General features: G+C 49.5%; 1 protein-coding gene across 2 annotated transcripts in view; it reads left to right on the top strand.

The window, feature by feature from the left end:
* Positions 1–27147, top strand: part of SLC38A10 (solute carrier family 38 member 10) — a 433558-nt gene that overhangs the window by 247048 nt on the left and 159363 nt on the right. For both annotated transcript variants that reach the window (XM_078654197.1, XM_078654198.1), the window contains exon 11: positions 564–714. In XM_078654197.1, coding sequence (XP_078510323.1) covers positions 564–714 — 151 coding nt within the window. The remainder of the gene's footprint in view (positions 1–563; positions 715–27147) is intronic.

The following is a 27147-nucleotide window of genomic DNA, read 5'->3' as shown; positions in this document are numbered from 1 at the left end:
AAACAAAAACACAGAAAGAAGTCAACGTAAAACAAATAAAGAAATTGCGAAATATTGTATTTAATTCACAAGCAAAAAATATAGCAATCTACACTTATTAATGGAAAGTTTGGAGTTTTTCAAAATGTGTTTTTATTTCTAAAAGGTGAAACAATATCTCACGCTCTAGCACATCACGTTGTCTTTTTTTTGCTCCTAATTCATACTTTCTTTTTGTTGGTGCACACCAGTGCATCATTTGAGGCCGACAGTCGGCCATACTACACTTTGTTTGCTGTGCTTGCGCTGCTCTTACAAATCCCGCAAAGGGTACCATCATCATTGTTAGCCTCCAATTTAAAATTCTTCACATTTACACAGTTTAATATTTTAAATGTTGCCTTTTTATGTATGGATACTTAATATGCCAATATTATTTAATTTTCTAAAGAGCTGAGGGCCCCCTGCGCAGGTCTCGCTTACCCCAGGTAATCTCTTGCCAATCGATGCCAGTGCTTGTGGTGTGTTTACTTCACTGCTCTGAGCGGCCCTTTAAATGCATACACCATGTCTTCCTGATACAGATGATTCTTGGCATCGGTCTGGGTATCCTGGTGATCAGCACATACTCCACCCTGGCAGTCACCGAGGACATTCCAGTAAAGCTCGACCCTGTGCCCGAGGAGCTGGCTAAAGCCCGAGAGGAGCTGGGCCCTGATGTGGCCAGGATCTCTGGTAAGGTGGCCCAGGCTTTAGACCAAGCGTTTATTGTGGTGTTCTCAGTATTATTATTATTATTATTATTCACCATGTGAGTAGCTCGCCTCCTAAACTGAATTGCCACTTAGTGCTTAAATAGTTGGTGGTACTGTACTGAGTTCAGTTGTGCTTGTTTTGCCCACTTCGTAAGGATGAAAAGCTGAGATGGCTTTGTCAGAATTCCAACTAATAAACCACAAGGCACTTGTTAATCTTTGTACTGAGTGAGCTGAACCCATCGAGTTATCTTGCTCATCCAGCAGGTGCGTGATTGACACCTTTGAAATGTTGTTTATGCCGACGGGGATTGGATCCATTCAAGGTATGTTTTTAGTAAAGTGCCCTACAGTAGAAATAATACTGTAGACAACATCATAGCTCTTTGGTCACAAAAAGAATGATCGTGTGCATAACTAAATCTCTAAACTTCGACTCAGCTAGATGTACTGTTGTAGATACTGCACCCGACCAACCAAACCAACCGTTGCAATGACTCATGATTGATCAATCACACACGCAGTCACACGCATAACACCAAAACACTGTACACACAGGCCACGCTCCGATCCAGCACCCTTCCTTCCAATCAAGCACCGCCTACTGCTAGCGTGCTACCCAGCTAATGTCATTCAGCGCCTCCTGGGTGTGACGACGCGTGGATGCAACTAAAATACAAAACTAAAAGTAGTTCTGTGACTTCTGTCCCATTTATTTTCTGTTCCCCTTGGCATCCAGCCCTACCAGCCTCCCGGAGGGCCCGGGGTGTTTGTACCTTGTCGGGCCCCTTAAGAGGTGCGCAGTGCGGTAGACGCTGCACGTGATAAAGGGACCCGGGACACCAATCTTTTGTTCCGCGTGGTCCGGACTAAACTCCGGGGCCACGCCTCCTTTATTTTATATCCAGCGCGGGGTGACGCATCACGCCCACGCTAGCGCACGGCTACGTGCGCATCAACTAGACTGCGCTCCCGCAGTACTACAACATTACATTCCTTTTAACCTTTATTAAAACAAAACATAACAGTTATCAGAAAAGTCACTTTGCGCCATCTGGCAGGGTGAAAAATTAGAATGGCCAAAGGCCGGTTACCAGTCCGATGATCAGGTGCTTCGATCTCAGCCTACTGCAAAGTCCGCCAGCTGCGAGGATGGGGCTGGGTTTCTTCTCAGTCCATAGCCCGCGGCCTCTCCACAAAACAGAACTCTCCGTGGAGCTTCCTGTCGGATCAAGGTTGGGGACCGCCCGTCCCCGGACAGCGGGGGACTGGTAGCACTGGGCCCCTCAGGAGTCGGTGAGCTCACTGCAGACCTGTCCACTGGTGTTTCATGATCACCTTCCGATGGGCTGTTGCTGTGCTCCGCTGGGCTCGCCGGTGCTCGGCCTGTTTCCTGGCTGGAGTGGCTCTCGGATGGAACAGAGGCTCGCTTGAAGAATGATACATTGCGTGTTACGGTTTCTCCTTCGCGTTGGGCTGTCACCATGGTGCCGGATCGGCGTGTCCATGGTCTGGGTTCGAATGGAAGTCGGAATTTGCTCCCTGGGTAGCGGTCTCTCACGTAGACTTGATCCCTTTCCCAGATGGGCGACTCTTTGGCTCGGCGCCTGAAACTGGCGTAGTCGTTTGAGCGCTTCCGATTGAGCATGGTTTGCCGGGAGCATGCTTCGTTTGGGGTCCAGGTGTGATGATGAGGTATTGTGTCTCTGACTATTCTTCCCATAGTCGACGGCCCCGGGGCAGCGGTGGTCGTGCGATGGGGCGTGAGCCGGTACTCCCTCAGGAACGTGTATATGGCTCTCTAATGGTGCCTCCTCAGCGTGGGCAATCCGGATAACTTTGTTAAGGGTCCTCATGAATCTCTCTACCTCTCGATTGGCTTGAGGCCACCTTGGGGTCACATTTCCCGGTGCTGGATTCCCCACTCTTGGAGATAGTCAGCGAACTCCTGCCCTTGGAAGAGTGGTCCGTTGTCGGTCTTCACTTGCTCGAAGATCCCATGGGTGGCAATGACCTTTTTGAACTTTGCTACTACTTCTTTGGCAGCCAATGACGTGATTATTTCTACTTCCGGATATTTGGTAAAGTCGTCAATGATGACGAGCATGTAGCGGCCATCCGGAAGGTGTCCGAAATCTGCGCTCACCCGTTCCCACGGCTTCCTCGGGTTGTCCTCCGTGATGACCGGAGGTGGAGACTCAGGGGGTCCAGCCGCTTGACACCATCGGCATTCTTTGACCGTCTGTTCAACTCTGGCGTCCATGTCAGGGAACCACACCTTTGCCCTGAGTCTACTCTTCGTCTTCACTATGCCCTGGTGACCGCGGTGGGCTAAGTCGATTGCTTGTTGGGTCAGGCTCGTCGGCATTACGATTCGTGGGCCTCTTAGAAGGCATCCTTGACTGTCAACTGACAGTTCGTCCTTGACCTTGAGGATGGTTTCCAGAGCGCACTTTGCTTCGGGTGTTCTCTTATTTAAGGATGCTTGAAGTGTCTTCCAGTCATTACTTCGCAGAGCATTTACTGCTAGTTGGAGAACCTCGTCGCTGCGAGTCGCCTCCACTATCATGTCAATTCCCATGGGCAGTGGTCGCGATCTCTCTAAGATGATTCTCACGTACTCCTCTGTTTCCTCTGCATCTTCTTTCTCTTGATTGGTAGCTGCCCTAGGATGCCTGGCGAGGTAATCCGCTGGGTTTGTTGCGCCAGGTTTGAACTCCAGTTTGTAGTCGTATTCCTGAAGCTGGAGGATCCATTTCTCTATCCTTGGCAGAGGCTTGGACACGGACCCTCTGAAGAGTGGAATTAGAGGCTTATGACCGGTGGATACAGTAAAGGGATGTCCATACACGTACACGTGAAAGTGCCTGCAGGCCCAATGGATGGCGATCGCCTCCCTCTCAATCTGAGAGTACCTTTGTTCGGTTTCGGTCAGAGACCAGCTGGCATAGGCAATGGGGGCCCAGTCGTCACCGCCATGGCTCTGTGTCAGCACCGCTCCCAGTCCATACGGGCTGGCGTCCACTGCAATGTTGGTCGCTTTGGCAGGGAAGAAGTACGACAGAGTCTTGTCAGCCGACAGTGCGGCTTTGGTGTCTTGAAATGCTCGCTCCTGCTCTTCTCCCCACTGCCAGGGGGAGGCGGACTTGGTGAGCTCCCGTAGTGGTCTGGTGAGGTTGGAAAGGTCTGGGATGAATCGCCCACAGAAGTTTACCATCCCTAGGAAGCTCCGCACTTCCGATATGTTGGTCGGCGCTGGGGCCGCTTGTACATCTCTCACCTTGTCTGGGTCTGGAGCCACTCCTTTGTCGGAGAAGGTGTATCCGAAAAAACTTATTTTGTTCTGCAGGAACTGACACTTTTCACGATGTAATGTGAGACCTGATTCTTTGATCCTTTGCAAGACGCATCTGAGCCTCTGGTGATGTTCCTCCACCGTGTTGGCGTAGATCAGCAGGTCGTCGCTGACGTTCAGGACTCCTGTGAGACCGCTCAGGACTTCTTGAATCGTGTTTTGGAATACCTCAGCGGTGCTCGAGATCCCGAAGTTGAGTCGTCGGTAGCGCCGGAGGCCCACGTGGGTGGAGAAAGTGGTTATGTATCTGGAGTCCGGGTGTAAGGGTAGTTGATGGTACCCTGACCTCAGGTCCATTTTGGAGAACCATCTCGCTCCATTCAGCTCTCCCAGGATATCATCTATAGTGGGGGTCAAGTGTCGTTCCCTCTTCACTGCTGCGTTGGGTAGGCGCATGTCGACGCAGATGCGGACCTGCCCTGGCTGTTTGGGCTTTCGCGCCACGACGATTGGCGATACCCAAGGAGTAGGCCCACTGACTTTCTCGATTATGCCTTGTCTCTCGAGAGTCTCCAGGTTCGAGGCATGTGGGCTGCTAAATTCATATCTTTTGCATTAGATCGCCGCCTAGTGTTGGGTCCGGATGATCGCACATTGTTGTCCTGGAAGAGTCTTCGAAGTATCCTGAGATAGGTGGCTCCTCCCCTGGACTACAGTGCGCATGGGCATCGGCTCCATCCCCAGATTGTTTTTTTCCGCCATTGGGTTCGGATGCGGTCTCGACGTCTCTCTGTCGGAACCGAGAAAACTAGCTTTTTTACGGCCAAAAGGCCTTACATTCATTGCGTCGGTATTGTTTGCGTACGGTCTCGAGTTCTTCCGTCTCTTTGAGTCGGAATCTACGGAGTCGTATCACTCTTCGGACATCGAGGCCTTCTCATCGCAACACGACCGCAACTTTTCAGCATGGAGCGGAGCCCGTTTAAATACTGTCCCCTCTGTGGGTCCAAATACCCACATATCGACGTGCACCCGGTCTGTAACAAATGCCTTTCGCCAGACCATAACGAGGACACCTGTATGGCCTGCTCCAGATTCAGGTCAAAGAAGACGCTCAAGCTTCGGCGCGCGGTGCGCCTTGAGGCCAGACAGGCGGCCCCGGATCCAGACAACATCTTCGGCGACCAAGAAGAAGAGGGCCTAAGCCATCATCTTCAAATCTCACCGCCCGCGACGGAGGTCGAGGCGGATCCGGAAGACGACGACGGAGTCGTGGGTCAAGGCCTTGAATACGTCGATGAGGTAGGGGACGTCGAAGAAGTTTATGGGGCCGCGGAAGATAGCTCAGGGGATGAGCTATGCCCCGAAGGTTACGCCGATCAGGCTCGGGTCACGGGATCGCCACTCGGCCTTACCCAAGACCCCGTACCGCAAGCCACGGCCCCGCCTTCAGGCCCGGCCACGGACATACTTGCTGCGCAGCCCGTATCGAAACCGAAACTGAAACCAACGGTATCGACTACACCTAAAATGGCCGACCCGAAAACGAAACCGAAACCTACGGATTCGAGCGTCCCTAAGATGGCGGCCGTTCCACCAAAACCACCCAAAGCTGCTGCCTCTTCGACTCCGTCGGCCTCCGGTCCACAGAAGTCGAAGAAAACTGTTGATTCGACAGTGTCGAAGTCGTCGGCAGAGGAGGTTTCCTCTAAGAAGGGAGTTCGGCACGGGTCGACCAGTGCGACGCCGTCAAAGCCCGCCAAAGCCAGCGACAAGACTCCGGTGGAGACGGAGCCTGCAAAATCACACGGATCGAAGGCTGGAAGCTCAACACATCGGTCCAAGGACTCTGTGTCTACGGCTGCAGCATCAACGTCTAAGACTCAGAAGGGCCTACAAGACGTCGGATCCGATGGCAAGGTGAAGGCCTCCTCGTCGGCGCCAAGTGCCGCTGTGGGTGACGCGTCCCTCATCGTCTCTTCCCTACAGAGAATTCGGGAGAAGGCCTCTGCGACGTCGGCTCCGACCCCGTCGCCCCAGAATCCGATGGACATGCCGGCAAAGCCTGCTGGTAAACTTCTCTTCCTTCTGCCGCCAAAGGAGGCACCGAAGGCCTTTACGCCAAAAACGGCGCCAAAGACATCGGAATCGTCAAAGTCTGCAGCAGTTTCAGGTCGACTACTCGACTCAGCTGAAGATTCTGAGCGTTTTATCGACGCAGACACGGGCAAATTGACCCTTTACAAAAGAAGGATCACTTCTCAACCAGTGGACTCCTATGTTATCCCACTGAAGAAGAAAAGGCTTGCTCAGGACGCTTCAGCCCTGATGGAACCTATACAGCCTCCTCCTAGAAGGAGCCCAACACCTTCCCCAGAGCACTCTGAAGGAGAGGGATATGGAGAAGATGACCAATACACTTTCCCCATCAATGAACCAGATGCACAGCAGGATTCCTATGACGACATAGGTGACCAGGGCACCCAGAGTGTGGGGCAGGACCCACAGCCTTTCAGTGCACGTGCATCCCCAACAGAAGACTCTGCAGGTTTTCATGCACTCATTGAACGGGCAGCTGCTAATCATGATGTGGACATGCATGCTGACCCAGTGGAAGAAGACTTTCTATTTGACACTTTTTCAGTCTCTGAAAGGACAGTAAAGACACTGCCTATGCTCAAAGGTGTCCTTAAGCATGCTGCGGACATCTTTAAAGAACCTACCAGGGCAAGGGTTGTCAATCCACGCATCGAGAAGAAGTACAGACCAGCACCTGCAGACCCTGCATACATTCGGGGACAGTTGCCACTAGACTCCCTTGTGGTTGCAAATGCCCGCAAAAGGGCAAACTCCCAAACGACGGGTGAAGCTCCTCCCCCGGACAAGGAGTCAAAAGTGCTGGAGGCAGGGGGCAAAAGGGTAGCCGCGCAGGCTGCCAATTTCTGGCGTATTGCGAATACACAGGCACTATTGGCACGTTATGATAGGGCGCATTACGACACCCTAGAGCAAGTCTTACAACACCTGCCTCCGCAGTTTCAAGAGGGTACCAAACTGCTTATAGAGGAGGGCAAACTAATCTCCAACGCAGCCATAAAGTGTGCACTTGATGCCGCAGACACAGCAGCTAGGGCCATTAACACTAGCGTCATGCTGAGACGACAAGCGTGGCTCCGCATATCGGGGTTTAAACCGGACATTCAAACAACCATACTCAATCAGCCCGTCAATCCTGATAGACTGTTTGGTCCTGATGTTGACACCACCCTCGAAAAGATTAAGAAAGACAACGAAACAGCTAAGTCTATGGGGGCCCTACAATCGCAACAGTTCCGGGGCAACACTTTTCGTCGCTCAGGTGCACGTGGAGTCACCAGAGGACAGATAGGTCAACAGTCACAGTTCTCTAGAGGTGGAGCACAGTCCTCGTACCCCAAACAGAACAAAGGGGGTTATCGCGGAAACAGCACCAGAGGACGTGGCAGGGGAAACAACAATTCCCGTTCCTCTGCCCCAAACAAACAGTGACTCTCTGTCACTGCCCCCCGACCATTTAACACCTGTCGGGGGGAGACTCCAGCAGTTCCTGCCAGTCTGGACAAACATCACCACAGACAGGTGGGTACGAAAACTTGTCCAGTACGGTTATTGTCTAGAGTTAAAGTCCACTCCACCCAACATTCCACCAAGGCAACGGCCTATGTCCGCAGAGCACTTGCACTTATTGCAGCAAGAAGTAGTGGTGATGCTGCAAAAAGGCGCAATCGAGCTCGTGCCAGTGGAGGAGGAAGGCACAGGGGTATATTCCCTGTACTTCCTTATTCCAAAGAAGGACGGATCTCTCAGACCCATTCTGGATCTGCGTCCCCTTAACCTGTATATACTGTCAGAACATTTCCATATGCTTACACTGCAACAGATTCTTCCCTTGTTAAACCAAGGGGACTTCTTAGCAACCTTAGACCTCAAGGATGCTTATTTCCACATACCACTGCACCCGTCCCACAGAAAATACCTCAGGTTCACTATCAACAGCAAGCATTATCAGTTCAAGGTCCTGCCCTTCGGAGTGACCACAGCCCCAAGAGTGTTTACCAAGTGTCTGGCGACAGTAGCGGCGCACCTCAGGAGACAGAACATCCATGTCTACCCCTACCTAGACGACTGGCTTGTTCAAGCCAAGTCGGAACAACAGTGCGCCGCAGACATGTCGACTACCATTCACCTCCTTCACAGTCTGGGCTTCTCGTTGAACTACCCAAAGTCGCATCTTCAGCCGGCACATGTCCGGCAGTTTCTGGGTGCGACGATCAATACCCTGACGGCCATGGCTCAGCCAAACCAAGTCAGGATAGACAGCATGCAGTCTCTAGTCCAAAAGTTCAGACCACAACACTCGCTTCCAGCGAGAGTATTCATGCAGTTGATTGGCATGATGGCCTCCTGCATCTTTATAGTCCCTCACGCACGCTTACATATGCGTCCGCTCCAGGAGTGCTTAGCAAACCAGTGGACACAGGCTCAGGGACAATTGACAGACCTAGTGTTGGTTACCAGTCGGGCATACGACTCTCTGCATTGGTGGAATCCACACAACCTTTGCAAGGGCCGACTGTTCCAGGAGCCAGTGCCACAGATTATCCTGACAACGGACGCATCTCTCCAGGGATGGGGAGCTCATCTGCTCACTTACACAGTGCAGGGACTATGGACGACGCAGCAACAGAAGATGCACATCAACTATCTGGAACTGATGGCAATCTTCATGGCGCTCAAGTCCTTCAATGTACATCTGTGCAACAAGGTAGTGTTAGTCCGGACGGACAACATGACCGCGATGTACTACATTCAAAAGCAGGGGGGCACCCACTCGCACAGCTGTCTCATCTGGCTCAGAGCATGTGGAAGTGGGCCATTCAGAGGAACATTTTCCTCATGGCAGAACACCTCCCGGGCAAGGACAATCAGATGGCGGATCTGCTCAGCAGATACAGCCATCAGATGCACGAGTGGGAGTTGCACCCATCAGTACTCCGCCCGTACTTCCAGCAGTGGGGTCATCCGGAGATAGACCTGTTTGCAACAAACGAAAACGCAAAATGCCAACACTTTGCCGCCAGGTTCCCTCACCCACAGTCGCAGGGGAATGCGATATGGATGAACTGGTCAGGCAGATTTGCGTACGCTTTTCCGCCAGCCCCTCTGATACCGCTGGTGGCAAGAAAACTAAGGCAGCACTCGATGACACTCATCCTAGTTGCTCCAACGTGGGCGCGCCAAGCATGGTACACCACGTTCCTGGAACTCTCGGTGGTGCCGCATCAAAGGCTGCGCCTCACGCCCAGACTTTTGACGCAGAACCATGGAGACATTCAGCATCCAGATCCGCAACAGCTCAACCTGGCGATCTGGCTCCTGAAGTCCTAGAGTTTGGATACCTTCACCTACCTCCAGAATGCATGGACATCATCAAGCAGGCAAGAAAGCCGACTACCAGAGCATGCTATGCTGCAAAATGGAAGCGTTTTGTCATTTACTGTACGGCCAATAACATCAACCCGCTAGATGCATCTATCCCTAACATCATTTGCTATCTGTTACATCTTTACAAGTGCAATCTAGCGTACACTTCCATTCGGATACATCTATCCGCCATAGCAGCTTATCTTCAGAACAGGCAGCATCTCTCTGTCTTCAGAGTGCCTGCCATTAAGGCTTTTCTTGAAGGTCTGAAACGAGTCATTCCCCCAAGAACACCGCCAGCTCCGGTGTGGAACCTCAATGTGGTCCTCACCAGGCTGATGGGACCACCTTTTGAGCCACTACACTTGTGTGAACTCCAGTTCATGACGTGGAAAGTAGCTTTCCTAATAGCGATTACATCACTAAGGCGTGTCAGTGAGCTGCAAGCGCTCACAATCCAAGAGCCATTCATTCAAATTCATCCAAATAGGGTGGTACTACGTACTAACCCCAAATTCCTTCCGAAGGTGGTGTCACAGTTTCATCTCAACCAAACTATTGACTTGCCTGCATTCTTCCAAAACCCACAAACGGTGGCGGAAAGAATGCTTCATACTTTGGATGTCAGGAGGGCGTTGATGTACTATATTGACAGGACACAACACTTTAGGAAAACAAAACAACTTTTTGTTGCCTTCTCGCCACAACACAAGGGCAACCCTATTTCCAAAGCAGGAATAGCCAGGTGGATTGTTAAATGCATCCAAATCTGTTATCAAAAGGCTAAACGTACCTTAACAATACCCCCAAGGGCGCACTCCACACGCAAATTGGGGGCATCCATGGCTTTCCTGGGGAACATTCCTTTAGAAGACATTTGCAGAGCAGCCACGTGGGTTACACCACATACCTTTACAAAACACTACTGTGTTGATGTGCATTCCAAGCACCAAGCAGCTGTAGGACAGGCTGTTCTCAAAACACTTTTTCAAGTTTCTGCAGCTGGCACGGGCAACCGCCGCTAATGGAGGGACTGCTATATATTCTATGCAAAAGATATGAATTTAGCAGCCCACATGCCTCGAACTGAATATGCTACTTACCAGTATGCATCTGTTCTTGGCATGTAGGGCTGCTAACATTCATATCGCCCACCCTCCTCCCCGGTGCCTGTCGCAGCTGCAGACATACTCTTGCATTCAATCATTAGCATGGACATCCTTTACACTTTACACTCCATCTCTGCCACAATGGCTAAAAACAATCTGGGGATGGAGCCGATGCCCATGCGCACTGTAGTCCAGGGGAGGAGCCACCTATCTCAGGATACTTCGAAGACTCTTCCAGGACAACAATGTGCGATCATCCGGACCCAACACTAGGCGGCGATCTAATGCAAAAGATATGAATGTTAGCAGCCCTACATGCCAAGAACAGATGCATACTGGTAAGTAGCATATTCATTCTTGCTCCACCTTCTTCCTTCGGTGGAATGCTATACGTCGATGTCGGAGTGCTACTGGCTGGATGGATGGGTCGATGTGAAGAGATACTTCTTTTCCTCTTAGACATCCGATGCCCTGAAAGGTGTCTTCAAACTCTTCGAGGATCGTGTCCAGTTCTTCTTCCAACACGGCCATCGCGAAGGATATCAGGTGGAGGTTCTCGGCTGCCTGGCCACTGAGTAGCATCCCACTGCCTTCCTTGGTGACGTAAATGGTTGACGGGGTCTTCTGGTCTTGGTGCTGTATCTCTGTCTGGAAACACCCAATCAACGGGATCGGTGTCTTTTGTCCATAGGCGAATACTCGGATTTTGGCCGCCTTCAGCGCGGGTTTTTCCCGCAACTGGTTGTAGACATTTGCCGCCATTAGTTAGATCGAGGCTCATGTGTCGATCGTTGCCCTCACTTCTTGGTGTTGGATTCTAATTCTGCACTTCGGGAGTCGCCGTTTCTTCTTCAGTGGTTGGTCTATGGCGAACACAAAGTGGACCGGATAGTTATTGGAATCGTCGTCCATGTCTTCACTGTCCGGGTCTTCTCTGACGGCATGGGCTGCTTCGGGCTTTGGCTTGGAGGATCTGCACACTGATGCAAAATGGTTCATCCTCCCACACGACCCACATTTTCTCCCGCGTGCTGGGCAGTCTTGTGCCTGATGTGGCGCCCCCCCACAGTATCCGCATTCCTTTCGACGTTCTGGAGGCCTTCCTCTCTCAAATGGGTGTTGCTTTGGCCGGACGACATTGACTTGCTCAGCCACGTTAACTTGCTCCGTCTTGATGGGTCTGTGGAGCGCTGCTTCCATGTGTGATGCTCTCGCCTGTGACAGCTCTTTGGACCGGCCTAGCTTCAAGATGTCCGCCAATGGTTTACCATCCTCTTGAAGGATTTTCACCCTCAGATTGGAGGAGTAGCAGCCTTGGATGATTTGGCCACGAATTTCTTCTTGTTCGTCGCGGAAACCGCATGTGCTCGCCAGTTCCTTCAGCCGTCCGTGGAATGCGTTGAGGGATTCTTCAGCTTCCTGTCGTGCCTGCCTAAAGATGAAACGCTCGTAGTCTTTGCTTGCCATTGGCTCGAAATGTGCATTGAGCGCATTGAGGAGCGTGACATAAGTGTGCGGGGTGGCTTCCACCAGGGTCTTATAAATGCGGTGAATGTCTTTCCCACCGAGGTGAAGAAGAAGCGCCCTGCCCTTTCTCTCGCCGTGCCAGCTCCCTCAAAGTAGAACTGGAGCCTCTCCGTCCAGTCTTTCCACCGCGGAGCTAGGGATGCTGGGGCTCCGTCGACCACAAATGGTTCAATGGGTGGGATGGTCGCCATGGTGGTATGTGGTGTCTAAACGCTGCACTGTGGGTGCGCAGGGGCTGGCGTCGCACTTCTGGGGCTCCTCCCCACCAGAATCGCCACACGGGCTGCTGATAGCTGCTGGGTTATGCTTCTGCTAATGGACACTCTGCTGTTGACCCCTGGGGTGTGCTCCACTATGCTGCGAGGGAGGTGCTGGGTAGGACTGTGCCGCTTGCGGGTTGGGCTGCGCAGGTACCTGGTGTGAGGTGGGTGGGCATCGTCTCTCCCTTCTAAGCAGTGTTATTGCCGCCGATGCGAGGGCCTTCCCGCGGAAGCGTCACTGGGCGCGCCACCACTCCCACGTGGGGCAGACAGCCTCGGTCCGGGCTGCCGCATGTGAGACCTGCCGAGGTCAGGGTCGGGCCACGAGGGCACACAGCATTAGACCAGGCTATGTTCAACGTAGGGGCACAGCATGGGCTCGTCAGGCCCTCGTCGCCATTGTCGGGCCCCTTAAGAGGTGTGCAGCGCGGTAGACGCTGCGCGTGATAAAGGGACCCGGGACACCAATCTTTTGTTCTGCGTGGTCGCCTCCTTTATTTTATATCCAGCACGGGGTGACGCATCACGCCCACGCTAGCGCACGGCTACGTGCGCATCAACTAGACTGCGCTCCCGCAGTACTACAACATTACATACCTCTCCGGAGGTTCCTGTAGACCAGTCCGCCTCTGGCGGCGGGGCAGGAAAGAGAACCAGAGGCTATGCCTGACCGTCTATTGGACACGGTGTCACTAGTAGCTCGTTTGAGACCTGTAATCTTTAATGTATGTCTGCCTGGCGAGTTTAGAGTGGGCCGGTGGCGCATACCCGGAGCCGTAGGCTGCCACACAACATGTCCTAGTTACACCTTGTTTGCGTCTGCAGCAGCCTTTGTTTTTGGAGGTGCGGATGGGGCTCTGGCTGCGCCCCCTCTCTCACCTGCAGGTACTAGTGCACTATTATCTTTGTACCTGTGTTTGGTACTCTTTTGTAACTTGCACACGCCACTTTTCTCTAGTAACACACGGTTTGCTACCTCTCACATTTTGGTTGCTTTTGATACTTGCACAAGTGCCACCATTGCCTACGTAACGTTTGTTCTTGTGCTCGAGTGTTTGCCATATATTGCAGTATTATACCTCTAATTGTACTTTGTTTTCTCTTGTAACCTGCACACATGTCACTTTTTCCTCCTGTAATGCACCGCTTGCTACCTCATGTATTTTGTTTGCTCACAATTGTCACTTTTGCCTCATGTAACTTAACGTCTGCTTTTGTAATGTGTTCACTTGTAATTTTCTCCTCATATATCATTACTGTTCCTATTGTGAAGCGCTCTGACGCCTTTGGGTAAAGTCCGTGCTCTATAAAAACGCATAAATAAAATAAATAGTGACACAAGGCCCTGCAGCTGCCTAGGTAGGGTTCTGCGCTAAGCCAGCCTCACCGTATATATATCTGCAAGGCATGGGACCTGTGCCTACTTCAGCACCCTAAGGACCACTAGTCATCAAACCCCAGTTCATAAGTCCATGGGCGAAGGCGGGTGGGACATACAGCTGCGCTAGCTCGCCACCGCCGACCCCTCTGCTTGCAGCCTCCGTGTCCCGTTCGGCCTCCGGGAGCTTCCGGTAGAAAGGCTGGAGTGTAAGGTGTCCGTCAGCTTGGCCTGGCACAGCTCCCGTCCTGCACCGCCGCGGGCTCGGTGCTGCCCCTGATAACATTCATGTTTAAATCCTGCCTCACGCGACACCACGGAGGCTCTTTGTTGATGCAAAGACTCGTGTTGCCGTCCAGCCGAGCGTGTCCCAGGCCCTGACTCGAGCAGCTCTGCCTGTTTTCAATGCATGATGTCTCTTTGTGCGGTAATGAGGCCTTCCCTTTGAGGCCGTGGGCATGCGCTAAACTTTGATGCCTGGTAATGGGCAGATATGGGGCAATGACGAGTCACGGTGCTTTCAAAGATTGCAGCAGGACTATCGACCGGGAGCAGAGAGCACATCAGCTCATGTCACGTGCTGCCAGAATTACCAAAATCAACTCTGCTTTTCAGCAATCTGTAGGCAAGAGGGTGTGGGGTCTGATACAACCGAAGAGCCGCTTTCAGGACTTGTGCCCATGTGTGCCAGAACAAGAAGATGCGTGCGTTCTTTTTTTTCTAGCATAAACCTCTTTCTAGACACGTATGCTGCGGATTATTGCGCCATCTAATGGATGAGTCTGGAAATTTTCTTTGTAAAATACAGTTTCACTTCGGGTGTCGATCATATATGAAGGGTCTGATGATGACTCCTATGAGGCCAACCATTAGCTTTGAGTGCCCTCGTATGTGGCCAGTTTGTTTCAATCTGATTCGTGTCTGAAGCAGCAGTCCTGTGAAAACCCTTATTTACACTTAACTACAGTGAGAGTACTTTACTGTTGATTAATACAAATCATTACAAACTGGAAGTATGTAAAGGACATTGAATTGTGCATGGACACAACAAAACAAAATGTAAAATAATATCGAAGAGGCATTATATTTCAATACAGTAATCACACCATATTTTAGCAGCATTTTGAAGATTTTTTCCTCCAATTTCTAATTTAAAGTGCCATTGTTAAAGTGCCTATATATGTACACATTACAAAAGTGCCAACCCTCTCCGGTGGACTTACTATTTCTAGTATTAGAAATCAGATGTTTCACACAAATCATAAAAAACAATGCAACATTATATATAAAAAATAATTAAAATATCTAAGGATTTTTTTTATAAATTGCATCCACTAACCCGTATTTTAAAACTCAATGGTAAAAAAGCCACAATTAAAACGCTTTAGATAAAGTGCCACTGTACAGTTCCTTTTTAAAAGGAGCCTTTCTCAAAGTTTTCTAAGAATTGTTTACACTGCCCCCTTTTTTAGTATCAATAAATAAAATGCCTTAATTAATATGCCTTAGATAAAGTGCCACTGCAAATCCTTTCAAAGAAGCCTTTCTTACGTCAATCAACATTCTATATAGTTGTCTGATTACAGCGGTATTATTGACATCACCTTGGGACAGCAACGTTGAACAGGCCGATTATTGATTATCGCAAGCCCCTAACATCAAGTTTTTTTCGGCAATAAGAATAAACTTTAACTGTGTGGTCAGATGAGCCGTTTTCCCGGTAATTGCTTGCTGACATGACCTCTCCCCATTTTCTTTAAAGATGGATTTTAATAGGGCTTTTTCTTCTCATTCAATTTTGTACCCGGGGGGGAGGGGTCGTCCATCCTTAGTGGGATATCTCCCAAATCGTACCAGCAAAAATTTGTCTCTTATAAATTGTTTTAAATGGGTAATAAGATAAAATTGTGGCTCCAATTTGGTGAATGAATTGATAACCGACCATGCATGGCTTTTTTTTTTTTTAGCAAGCTCATCCTTATCCAATAAAATAGTTAGGAAATTAGCTGATTGCTTTAGTGTCTGTCTGAACACTGCTTTATTTCTAGCTACATCTTCAAGGGGCTGAGACTTAAAATTGTCTAGGTTCTCAGTTAAAGAAGATCTCCAACCCGCAGCGTGCTCATACCCCATTATTTCGTCCAAGCAAAAATGTGCGGGTGTGCCTGGGTCTGAACAGAAGGAGTATAAAGAATTTAAAAATGCAGACTGTCTTATTAAATAAAGATTGTCTTTTCAGACCAAATTCCAATCTGACGTTGGCATGCCTGATATTCTTTGGAACCCTGAAGACCGATTTAAAAACTTTTATCTGTAGATGGAAGGGATAGGGAAGCACAAAAACAGGGTCCTATTTCGACCATTGACTTCCCTTGACTTTTCTCGGTTAGCGCTGTGGCAATTGCAGGTTCTATAAATGCCCATATTTCCATCTGATTTGACGAATCCCACACTAACCTTTTCAGATTGTAGGACGTTGACCTGGTTACCATAGACATTGACTCAGGCAAATCATGAACCAATATAACCAATGACATTACTTGTGGGTTATGGTCACTTTCTATTCTTGGGATCACCTGATAATCACGGAGGAATGTTGCAAGATCCTTTGAAATGATGGTATAACCAATAGTGGAGTGTTGCAGTGAATTTTTAAATGTTGGAACGCTCTCAGTACTATTTTGTATGTCTTTCCTTTTTAACTTGAAATTATATTTGTTAAGCAGGGAACGGCACATCTGCATTAAGGCTCTGCTTGGTTTGGCTCGGTATTTGGAGAACAAATGCATGTTAAAGTCTCCTGAGATGATTAACATAGTGGCTGGGTATTGATATTTCAAAGTTTTGGCTGCTTCACAGAGTGTAGTAAATTGGGATCCTAACAGAACGTTTTGTACTTAAATAAATATTTAAAAATATTATTGCTTGTTTGAAATCCATTTTAATGCATAGGAGCCATGCTAGTTGAAAATCAATTTCATGGTTTTTGATATCCAGGGCCAATGACACATAGGTGGATAATCCACCACTTGCACGGCCATAGAAAGTGTAGCGAGATGCAAAGTTTGCGTACTCATGAAATCCAATAAGCGGGGCTTTAGACGCATTCAACGTTTCCTGGAACATTAGAACTTCAAAGTTCTTTATGAAGGTTGCAATTGCTTGGTTCTCAAATAAAGTTGTCAGGCTGTGAGTATACCATGAGCAAATATAAAAAGGTTTAATTGTATTGATCGAACTAGTTAGGCATCAATTGTTCACTCTAGCCTTCCCTGTAGTGAGAATCTTCGTAAGCCAAACCCAATCATCACTTGATATTGGATTTTTCTTAAGCGCCTCACAAACTCGTGAACCTGAGATACAGTTTGTAACTTTGATCCCAGAGGACAGTGTCAGATTAGATAGAGGTCCTATTGCTCCCTTTAAAACCCTAATATGGTCCCCGAATAATTTGCTTGTAGCAGAATTTGACAAAGTAGGGCTCTTTGACTTTTGCTTTGTAATTAATGAGGTTGGGTATTGATTATTGTTACATTCTCGCAGCTCGATGCCCCATTTCTCAAATTGGGGACTATTTTCTAAAAAGTTTTGAGCGTTCTCTTCGCGATGCCAGGTTGTGCAGGACACCTCTTTGTTGGGATTATTACGATCTTGTTTGAATTGGACCCAATCTAAAACATCCGTTGTTAGTTCCTTGAGCTCTGGGATTGAATTCAACAGTTTCAAATAGTTACCACGATTTAAGATATCCTGATTACCCCTTGAGGCATACCGTGAAATGAATATTACTTTCATGGAGGAGACAGAATGATTGGTGCCCACTAGCATTATATTTTTTTTCTGTCCACCATTCTTAAATGATAGCGGCCAGCCTTGAATCTTCCCATCTCTGGGTGCGGTATCTTCTGTGTCAAATAGACCAGCATAATTACAGGATCATGGGAAAGCTGGAAGCTTTATGTTGATTGGAATCATTTCTGGTATAGCTATGTTGTTGCCTCGCTTCCCTCTTACCGTATTTTGCATTGCTGTCTGCAGGTTACCGCAGGCACTTAACTAGAGTCTTATTACTTTTCAACTTTTGCTGAACGTCATATTGAAAGGTTTTACAGGCAATTTGGCCTTTCACAAAAGAGGGGTGATGTAGTTGCACGGTTCCGGGTGCTAACTTTGAGTTGTAGAATGAGATGTATTTCTGTTTTCGATTGACTATGAAAATTATACTGTATTCTGTGGTTATTTATATAACTCGTTCCACACCCCATGCAAGGCCTAACACGCGTTCATATTGCTGAGTAAGTAGCTACACTTCATTATTTATATAGCACTTCATAGCCCTTTGAGGTCACTGAAGCGCTGTGCATTTCATTGTGTTCTTGGCAGAGCTGACCCTCGCTTGGAAAGTGCCCTGGGCAGAAATATACATTGCGCCCTTGCTGCAGCTGGTGAATAACATGAGGCAGCAGGAGACCTTTTTGTGTTCACAGTTCAGTCCCAGGCTGAATACAGCAATGAATGGTCTCTCAATTCAAACACCTTCACTCTCATGACCCCCTCCTCAACTCACCTTAATCACCCACAGATTAGAGCTGTGTTGAGGCCGGGAGTGAGAGGGAGATGGGACGGCAGTGAGGCCTGCTGATGAAGCTTTAAAGCACTGAATGCAGCCTGTTTAAAAGTATTAAAAGTACCCTACACCAAATCACTGAAGCCAAGTGCTTCTCACGGAGTACAACTCTTTTTAACATTTATGTTGCTCCCCTGGCCAGGGTGGTTCGATTCTGGAGGTGCTGTCCTATGCTGACGACACCCAAATGATGGTGTCTATCACCAACAGCATAGAGGCATCTGCCACCAATTTTTAAAACTGCATGCAGGCAGTCTCCTCCTGGACGGTAGAGTATTATCTCAGAGTTAACAGGGACAAAACAGAGGTTTTGCTCTTTGGAAGACAACAGCAAACCTGGTCCAATGCCTGGTGGCCTGACACGCTTGTCTCCCGCCCTTGCCCAGTGTCCCTAGGAAATAAATCTCAATGTTATAGTGGAAAATTCCCTCTCCCTGGGCCCCCAGGTCAACAGAACAGTGTCCACCTGCTTTGGGACCATCAGGATTCTCAGGAAAACTTCTCAATTTCTCTCTTTTACCTCTCGAAAGCAGGCAGTCATCGCCTTATGTAGGAAGGTGAATACCTAACTATGGTTACCCCAGATTTTTTGCCTTGTGTTTAGCTGGTTTTTTACTTAGTTGGCCTAGGACCCTGCTATTCAGGGCCACAGGCTATCTGCTCTCTCTTTAAAATGGACTCCATGTACCCTAGGTGCATAACTAAATTGGATTGGGTCACCTTATCAGCCCTTGTACAGTGCACTATAGATGCCCAGGGCATAGGTGCACCCAAGGCCTACCAGGGGCTGTAGCATATCTTTTGCCACCCCTGGCTGGCCATCCAAACTGACACAACTTGCTTAGCACTCAGCTGGGGCAAGGTCGTGTAATCACCCCTTGCTTAGATATAGTATACCTATGTCTAAACCTATATCTGGACACATATGCACCTATAAGTCACTCCTATGGCAGGCCTTTACAATCCTGGAGGCAGAGTGCTTGGTTTTATGTGGGATGGTGCTCTAGCATGAGCTGAGCCTGTCTGCAGTGTTCAGAACCATTTCCTTACTACTGTTCCAGTGATACTGCCATACCATATACTCTTAAGTGCATTATAATCCTCGCGGTTAATGCTAACTTTGGTTTGGCTTTATCAAAACATGTCGTGTTTGGTGTCATACACTTTGGAATACTACCCCTTCGCCAGTTCTGGCGACGGGGGTAGCATTCCACCCTTCTAGAGGGAGAAGACATGTTACTTTGCTTAAAATGCGGTTAATCCTAACCAGAGCCTCAGCATCACAAAATGGGTGCTGCTGCGCCGACACAAGTCTGACCTCCTGCTGCTGACCGAAACTTGGCAGGGGAGGCCTGGACAAAGGGTTTCCTGTCAGAGGGAGGTGTTACACCACCCCAGACAGGAGATAGGGGATTGGAGCAGGGAGGGTTGAAAGAAACTAGACACTGCCTGGGGCACACAAGGTGTCCCATGCAAAATCCAGTCAAACCGGTGCTGGGGCACTCCAGCCCCAGCTCTGGCCCGAAACTGGACAAAGGGAAAGGTGTGTAACCACCCCCTTCCTGGGTCCCACCCATAGGAGTGACCTAGCAGGTAATCCAGCCCCATGATTTGATATAAAAGTAGGAGCTGTGCAGATGCACATCAGATTATCCTGACTGAAACTTATGAAACAAAACTCTGGACCCTTCGACATCCCACTCGACGTGAAAGACTGAAGAATCTCCCTTGTGGTCAAGGAGTGACCACCCTGTGCAAACAGGCACCATCCAGCACCTCGACGTTTGCTTTGTTGCAGTTCCCGCCGGAACTCGAGCGACATAGATCGACAAGACCCAGCGTGCCTGCCTTCTAACAGCCCGATCCACAGTCCCTGCAGAGCTGAGACCCGTGGAGGCGACCTGAAGCGTGGGGCCGGCCATCTTGAAAAAACTACGAAGCGCTGACCGTGCAGCATCCGAGGCTCCCTCGAAGCTGTGCATTGGAGTTTGAGAAGCTCCAGCCCCGAGCAGCTTTTGCACCGAAGCTCACCCCTCCACACTCCTCGAGTGCTGCGTGGGGCCCTTTTGCATTTTCCTGCTCGATGCGTTGGTCCGGTCACTTGCCCGTTGGCTAGTGGCCCCAGTACCGACGAACCTTTGAATTTGCTCTGCTAGTCTGGTTGCTCCAGACTGGCCCTTGCTCCCCTGAAAAGGAGCACCCGCTCAGACCTTGCTGGTTCGAGTAAGAAGCGATCTTCGAATCCTGCGTGGGTTGTCTTTGCCAAGGCCTGTTGACTCCGATCCGGAAGCCGACACCGCTGACAGCGAGAGCCTTCGTGGGACAGCTCGTGATTCACTCCAGGACATCCTCGGTGCCCCAGAGACCACGTGGCAGCGGAGACAAGCTTCACGACACGCACCTGATTGCGCCCGACATTGCCTGGTTCCTTCCTGGTCACTGGCTAGTGACCCAGACTCTGTCCCCTCTGCTTTCAGGTACTCTACATCTTCGATCCACCCTTGGATCACACCGGACACTTCTCTTCTGGACGCCTGCAGCATCTTCATCTCCAGGCACCATAGATCTTCGTGACGAAACCCGACACATCTTTGCACCTGTGCACCCGCTTCCTATGGGTGAGGTAACTCTTGAACGCTGGTGCTCCTGTAGTGGTTTACACCTCTAGTGTCTAAGTCTAAAGTTTTGTCCTTCTAGTCCAGTCGGAAGACTCTTAAAACTGTAACTCGATAACTTTTACGCACCATTGACTTTGCATTGGTGCATGCGTGTGCTTTAGGCACCGCACCCGAATCCCGTGGGCTACTCCCGTCCTAACCGCTGTTAATCCAGTGTAGTCCCAGCGATTCCCTAGGCCTTACCCCTGAACGATTAGTAAAACTTATACCACTTTTTTGATATATGGTTTGAGTGGCCACCGGCCTCATCCATAATTGTGCAACTTGTATGTGTTATACTGTGCTTTTGTTTAAACGCTTGTGCTTCATTACTCATAAAGAGTACTGGGGATTATTCTGAGAATAAATACATATATTTTTATAATATATAACTTGTGTGGTGTCCTTTCATTTGATATTACAGGATTGCATTTGGTAAAACAGCTGGCTTCGCATGTCATTTTGGGTTAAGCCTTTAGGCTGCTTAGTCCATGCTACCTCTAGGATAGCTTGTCTATAAGGTTGACTTACAACCACCACCATAAGGGATTGTTTGGACTGATATAAGGTGCCCCCAGAATTGGAGACATCATACATCAGGCCAACTTCTCACATTGGTGAGCTGCGGTACGGATTTGAGCTTGCTGTTGTTTTACCTTTGCAATCTTTTATCAAATTGAAAGATCACATTAAGTACAATAGGTACATATAAACAAAGCTTAGCATATTTAAGTTCTACTGAACTTAGTAGTTGTAGGTAGAAGGGCTTAGCATACCCTGACTACAACTCACTAGCAAGGTACAGTAGGAAAATACTTAGTCTAGGTAAGTGCATCACTTACACCTCACTAGAGTCATGTCTGGCACAGGTGAAGTTCTAAGCTCTCTACCTGTGGTGGTTGACCCTCCACAGGCAACCTCAGACTATGACAAATTCAGCCATAGGGACTTGAGTGCCTTGAGGCTGAAAAAGGGTCACAACCCTACCATTCCTATCCTGATAGCCATCCTGGAGAAGGATGATCTTGAGAAAGGCAGAACAGTCCCCTCAGGGTCAGGAGAAGGAGCGAACCCCCCAGATACTGAGCACACCTCCCCAGAAGTAGAAAATGAGGAGGCAGACCCTGAATCAGAAGGTGAAAAGTCAGATCATGATCAAAGGGATACCCAGGTACCAGTTGTAAGGCTTAGCCAAGCCAACTTGGTCCTACATGGGAATGGAGAAGGGCACTTTTCCAGACCCAGTAGCAGAATTCTCCCAGGCAATAGGAGAGAGAGAAATCCTTCCAGGGATTCTCACATTTCTAGTGCCTCAAGAGAATCTCAGAGAGGAATGACTTCCCCTCAGAGGAAAGAGCAAAAGGCCAGGATGAGAGCTGTTAGACTCCAAATAGAGAGGGAGGAAGTAGCCCTGGCCCAAGCTAAGCTTGCCTATGCAAGAGAACAGAGATTGAGTGGGGAGTCTCCCACTGGTGGCAGCAATATCCCTAAGGATAAAGACAGGTCCTATGACCATAGAAACCTGAGTCAGATTGTTCCCCCCTACAGAGATGGGGATGATATCCACAAGTGGATAACTGCTCTTGAGAGAGCCTGCATGGTACAGCAGGTTCCTGAAGATCAGTGGGCAGCAATCTTGTGGCTCTCCTTTTCTGAGAAAGGGACAGATAAGCTTCTCACAGTTAGATCTGAGGATGCTAAAAACTACACAGTCCTGAAGAGTGCTCTCATTGATGGGTTTGGCTTAACCACTGAGCAATACAGGTTGTTGTTCAGAGACACCCAAAAAGCTCAGACTCAGGACTGGACTGATTTTGTAGATTGTGCTACTAAGGCTCTGTAAGGTTGGCTACATGGCAGCAAAGTACATGACTCTACAGGATTGTATAATTTGATTATGAGGGAGCAGATCCTAAGTAATTTTCAGAACCAGCTTTTACAGCAGCACCTGGTGGACTCAGATCTGACCTCTCCACAAGAATTGGGTAAGAGGGCAGACAAATGGGTCAGAACCAGGATTAGGCCTAAGAATCAGGGTACTGACCAAAAGAAGGATACTTCCAAGGCTCAAGAGAAGGGTGGGGATAAATCTAAAGAAAATTCTCCCACAGGGCCCCAAAACTCCAAGGGTGGGGGTGGGTCCCAGAACACTTCCTCTGACCAGAAGAAACCTTATTGCCATGTCTGTAAACAGCCTGGCCACTGAAAAACTGATAGCAGTTGTCCCAGGAATAACAATAAGGAAAATATACCTCCAAGTAAAGCTCCAACACCTCCTGTTACTATTAGTAGTTATCCCCCAGGTGGTGGGAGAACCCCCAAGAATTTGGGTGGGTTTACCTATGGAACTCAGGTGGATTCTGGCCTAACCAGGTCCCCTAATACAGATACTCTTGTCTATGAAAATGGCATGGGGTTTGCCAACTTCACTGATTGCCCAAACACTTTGAGCAAGTATAGACAGGAGCCCATCATCAATGGTCAAAAAGTTGAGGCCTACAGAGACACAGGGGCTAGTATCACTATGGTGACTGAGAATCTAGTTCCCTCAAGGCAACTTTTACCTGGTGCCACATATCAGGTGACTAATATTGATGGAGTGCAGAAGAATCATCCCATGGCAGTAGTAAATCTCAGCTGGGGAGGTGTCACTGGCCCAAAGAGAGTGGCAGTGGCAGCAAACTTGCCTGTAGATTGTCTACTTGGGAATGATTTAGAAATCTCAGCCTGGGCTGAGGTAGAACAAGAAACCCATTCTAAAATGGTAAATGTCCATGGAAAGGTTAGTGGGGCTGTGAAGGCCACAGCCCCAATCCAAGATGTCCTTCCTGAAAAGGTTGGTAGGGCTGTACAAGACTCAGCCCCATCTCCAGCAGAATCCCTTCCTGAACAAGTTAGCAGAGCTGTTATGGTAACAGCCCGTACCCAAACTGAGTCCCTTCCTGAAAAAGTTGGTGGGGCTGTGATGGCCACAGCCCAAACTCAAACTGATTCATGTGTTGTGAAGCCTGAAACTATGGATCACTCCACACAAACAGAGAGCATTGAGGAGGAAGAGAAATCTCCCTCTCACCAGACATTAGGAAAGGATCAGCCTCCTCAGGGAACTGATCTTACCCCTTGTGAAGAAACTGCCCCAGAGGTAGTCAGGCCTAGCCTGGCAGTGCCCCTGATGTCAGTGGACCCTTCCAAGGTGGGACCCAGTCTGGAGCAGGTATCCTGCCCCTCTCTACCCTGCCTCAGTCAGCCCAGGGCTGCAGAGGTCAAGGAGGTCAGTGAGCCCCAAAGGGCCCCCTGTCAAATAAAACACCCCCATCAGCAGATTAGGGGCACCAAAGCTAGCAGCCCTAGCAAGGTAAAAACTTTAAAAATTCCTGAGGGATCCCCCTTACAACTAGTTAGGGACCTCCCCCAAATGGACACTGTTGGGCACAGCCAAACCTGGGACCCCAAGGCCCCAAACCTGACCTGTCCCTCCAGTAAGCCAACAGAAGGGACCCAGCCTCCAGCTGTAGGCAGCCAGAGGTTGACCCTGAGAGCACAGTGCAACTCAGTCAAGGAAAGAAAGGCACACATGGTGGAAGATGATTGGAGGAAGCTGAGCCCTACATTAGTGGAGCCTCACTTCAGTACTCCATCTCAACACCAGCCTTTTACTTTGCCAAAATACACCACAGGTAGTGATTCCTTATGGTGGAGACCCTCTGATACCCCTAGGGTGAGGGATTGCTTAGTGGACCATGAGACAGGGGGTAACCATGCTAGTGCAGGTACTTCCTTATATGGCCACTTAGGCAATATAGGCTTACCTGGTCAAGGATAGCCTTATCTCCTTTCGTTTGGGGGTGTTATGTATGAAGGTGGATACCTGACTATGGTTACCCCAGATTTTTTGCCTTGTGTTTAGCTGGTTTTTGACTTAGTTGGCCTGGGACCCTGCTAATTAGGGCCCCAGGCTATCTGCTCTCTCTTTAAAATGGACTCCATTTACCCTAGGTGCATAACTAAATTGGATTGGGTCACCTTATCCGCCCCTGTACAGTGCACTATAGGTGCCCAAGGCATAGGTGCACCCAAGGCCTACCAGGGGCTGCAGCATATCTTTTGCCACCCCTGGCTGCCCATCCAAACTGACACAACTGGCTGATCACTCAGCTGGAGCAAGGTCGTGTAATCACCCCTTGCTTAGATATAGTATACCTATGTCTAAACCTATATCTGGACACATATGCACCTATAAGTCACTCCTGTGGCAGGCCTTTACAATCCTGGAGGCAGAGTGCTTGGTTTTATGTGGGATGGTGCTCTAGCATGAGCTGAGCCTGTCTGCAGTGTTCAGAACCATTTCCTTACTACTGTTCCAGTGATACTGCCATACCATACACTCTTAAGTGCATTATAATCCTCGCGGTTAATGCTAACTTTGGTTTGGCTTTATCAAAACATGTTGTGATTGGTGTCATACACTTTGGAATACTACCCCCTCGCTAGTTCTGGCGACGGGGGTAGCATTCCACCCTTCTAGAGGGAGAAGACATGTTACTTTGCTTAAAACGCGGTTAATCCTAACCAGAGCCTCAGCATCACAAAATGGATGCTGCTGCCCCGACACAAGTCTGACCTCCTCCTGCTGACCGAAACTTGGCAGGGGAGGCCTGGATAAAGGGTTTCCTGTCACAGGGAGGTGTTACACCACCCCAGACAGGAGATAGTGGATTGGAGCAGGGAGGGTTGAAAGAAACTAGACACTTCCTGGGGGTGTCCCATGCAAAATCCAGTCAAACTGGTTCTGGGGCACTCCAGCCCCAGCTCTGGCGCGAAACTGGACAAAGGGAAAGGGGTGTAACCACCCCCTTCTTGGGTCCCACCCATAGGAGGGACCTAGCAGGTAATCCAGCCCCTTGATTTGATGTAAAAGTAGGAGCTGTGCAGATGCACATCGGATTATCCTGACTGAAACTTATGAAACGAAACTCTGGACCCTTCGACATCCCACTCGACGTGGAAGACTGAAGAATCTCCCTTGTTTTCAAGGAGTGGCCACCCTGTGCAAACAGGCACCATCCAGCACCTCGACGTTTGCTTTGTTGCAGTTCCCGCCGGAACTCGAGCGACAGAGATCGACAAGACCCAGCGTGCCTGCCTTCTAACAGCCCGATCCACAGTCCCTGCAGAGCTGAGACCCGTGAAGGCGACCTGAAGCGTGGGGCCGGCCATCTTGGAAAAACTATGAAGCGCTGACTGTGCAGCATCGGAGGCTCCCTCGAAGCTGTGCATTGGAGTTTGAGAAGCTCCAGCCCCGAGCAGCTTTTGCACCAAAGCTCACCCCTCCACACTCCTCGAGTGCTGCGTGGGGCCCTTTTGCATTTTCCTGCTCGACGCGTTGGTCCAGTCGCTTGCCTGTTGGCTAGTGGCCCCAGTACCGACGAACCTTTGAATTTGCTCTGCTAGTCTGGTTGCTCTAGACTGGCCTTCGCTCCCCTGAAAAGGAGCACCCGCTCAGACCTTACTGGTCCAAGTAAGAAGCGATCTTCGAATCCTGCGTGGGTTGCTTTTGCCAAGGCCTGTTGACTCTGATCCGGAAGCCGACACCGCTGACAGCGAGAGCCTTCGTGGGACAGCTCGTGATTCACTCCAGGACATCCTCGGTGCCCCAGAGACCACGTGGCAGCGGAGACAGGCTTCACGACAAGCACCTGATTGCGCCCGACATTGCCTGGTTCCTTCCTGGTCACTGGCTAGTGACCCAGACTCTGTCCCCTCTGCTTTCAGGTACTCTACATCTTCGATCCACCCTTGGATCACACCGGACACTTCTCTTCTGGACGCCTGCAGCATCTTCATCTCCAGGCACCATAGATCTTCGTGACGAAACCCGACACATCTTTGCACCTGTGCACCCACTTCCTGTGGACGAGGTAAGTCTTGAACGCCGGTGCTCCTGTAGTGGTTTACACCTCTAGTGTCTAAGTCTAAAGTTTTGTCCTTCTAGTCCAGTCGGAAGACTCTTAAAACTGTAACTTGATAACTTTTATGCACCATTGACTTTGCATTGGTGCATGCGTGTGTTTTAGGCACTGCACCCGAATCCCGCGGG

This window comes from Lissotriton helveticus, chromosome 7, assembly GCF_964261635.1.
Source record: "Lissotriton helveticus chromosome 7, aLisHel1.1, whole genome shotgun sequence".
NCBI lineage: Eukaryota > Metazoa > Chordata > Amphibia > Caudata > Salamandridae > Lissotriton > Lissotriton helveticus.
The sequence above is the reverse complement of the archived record's forward strand: the minus strand, read 5'-3'. Positions and strand labels throughout refer to the sequence as shown.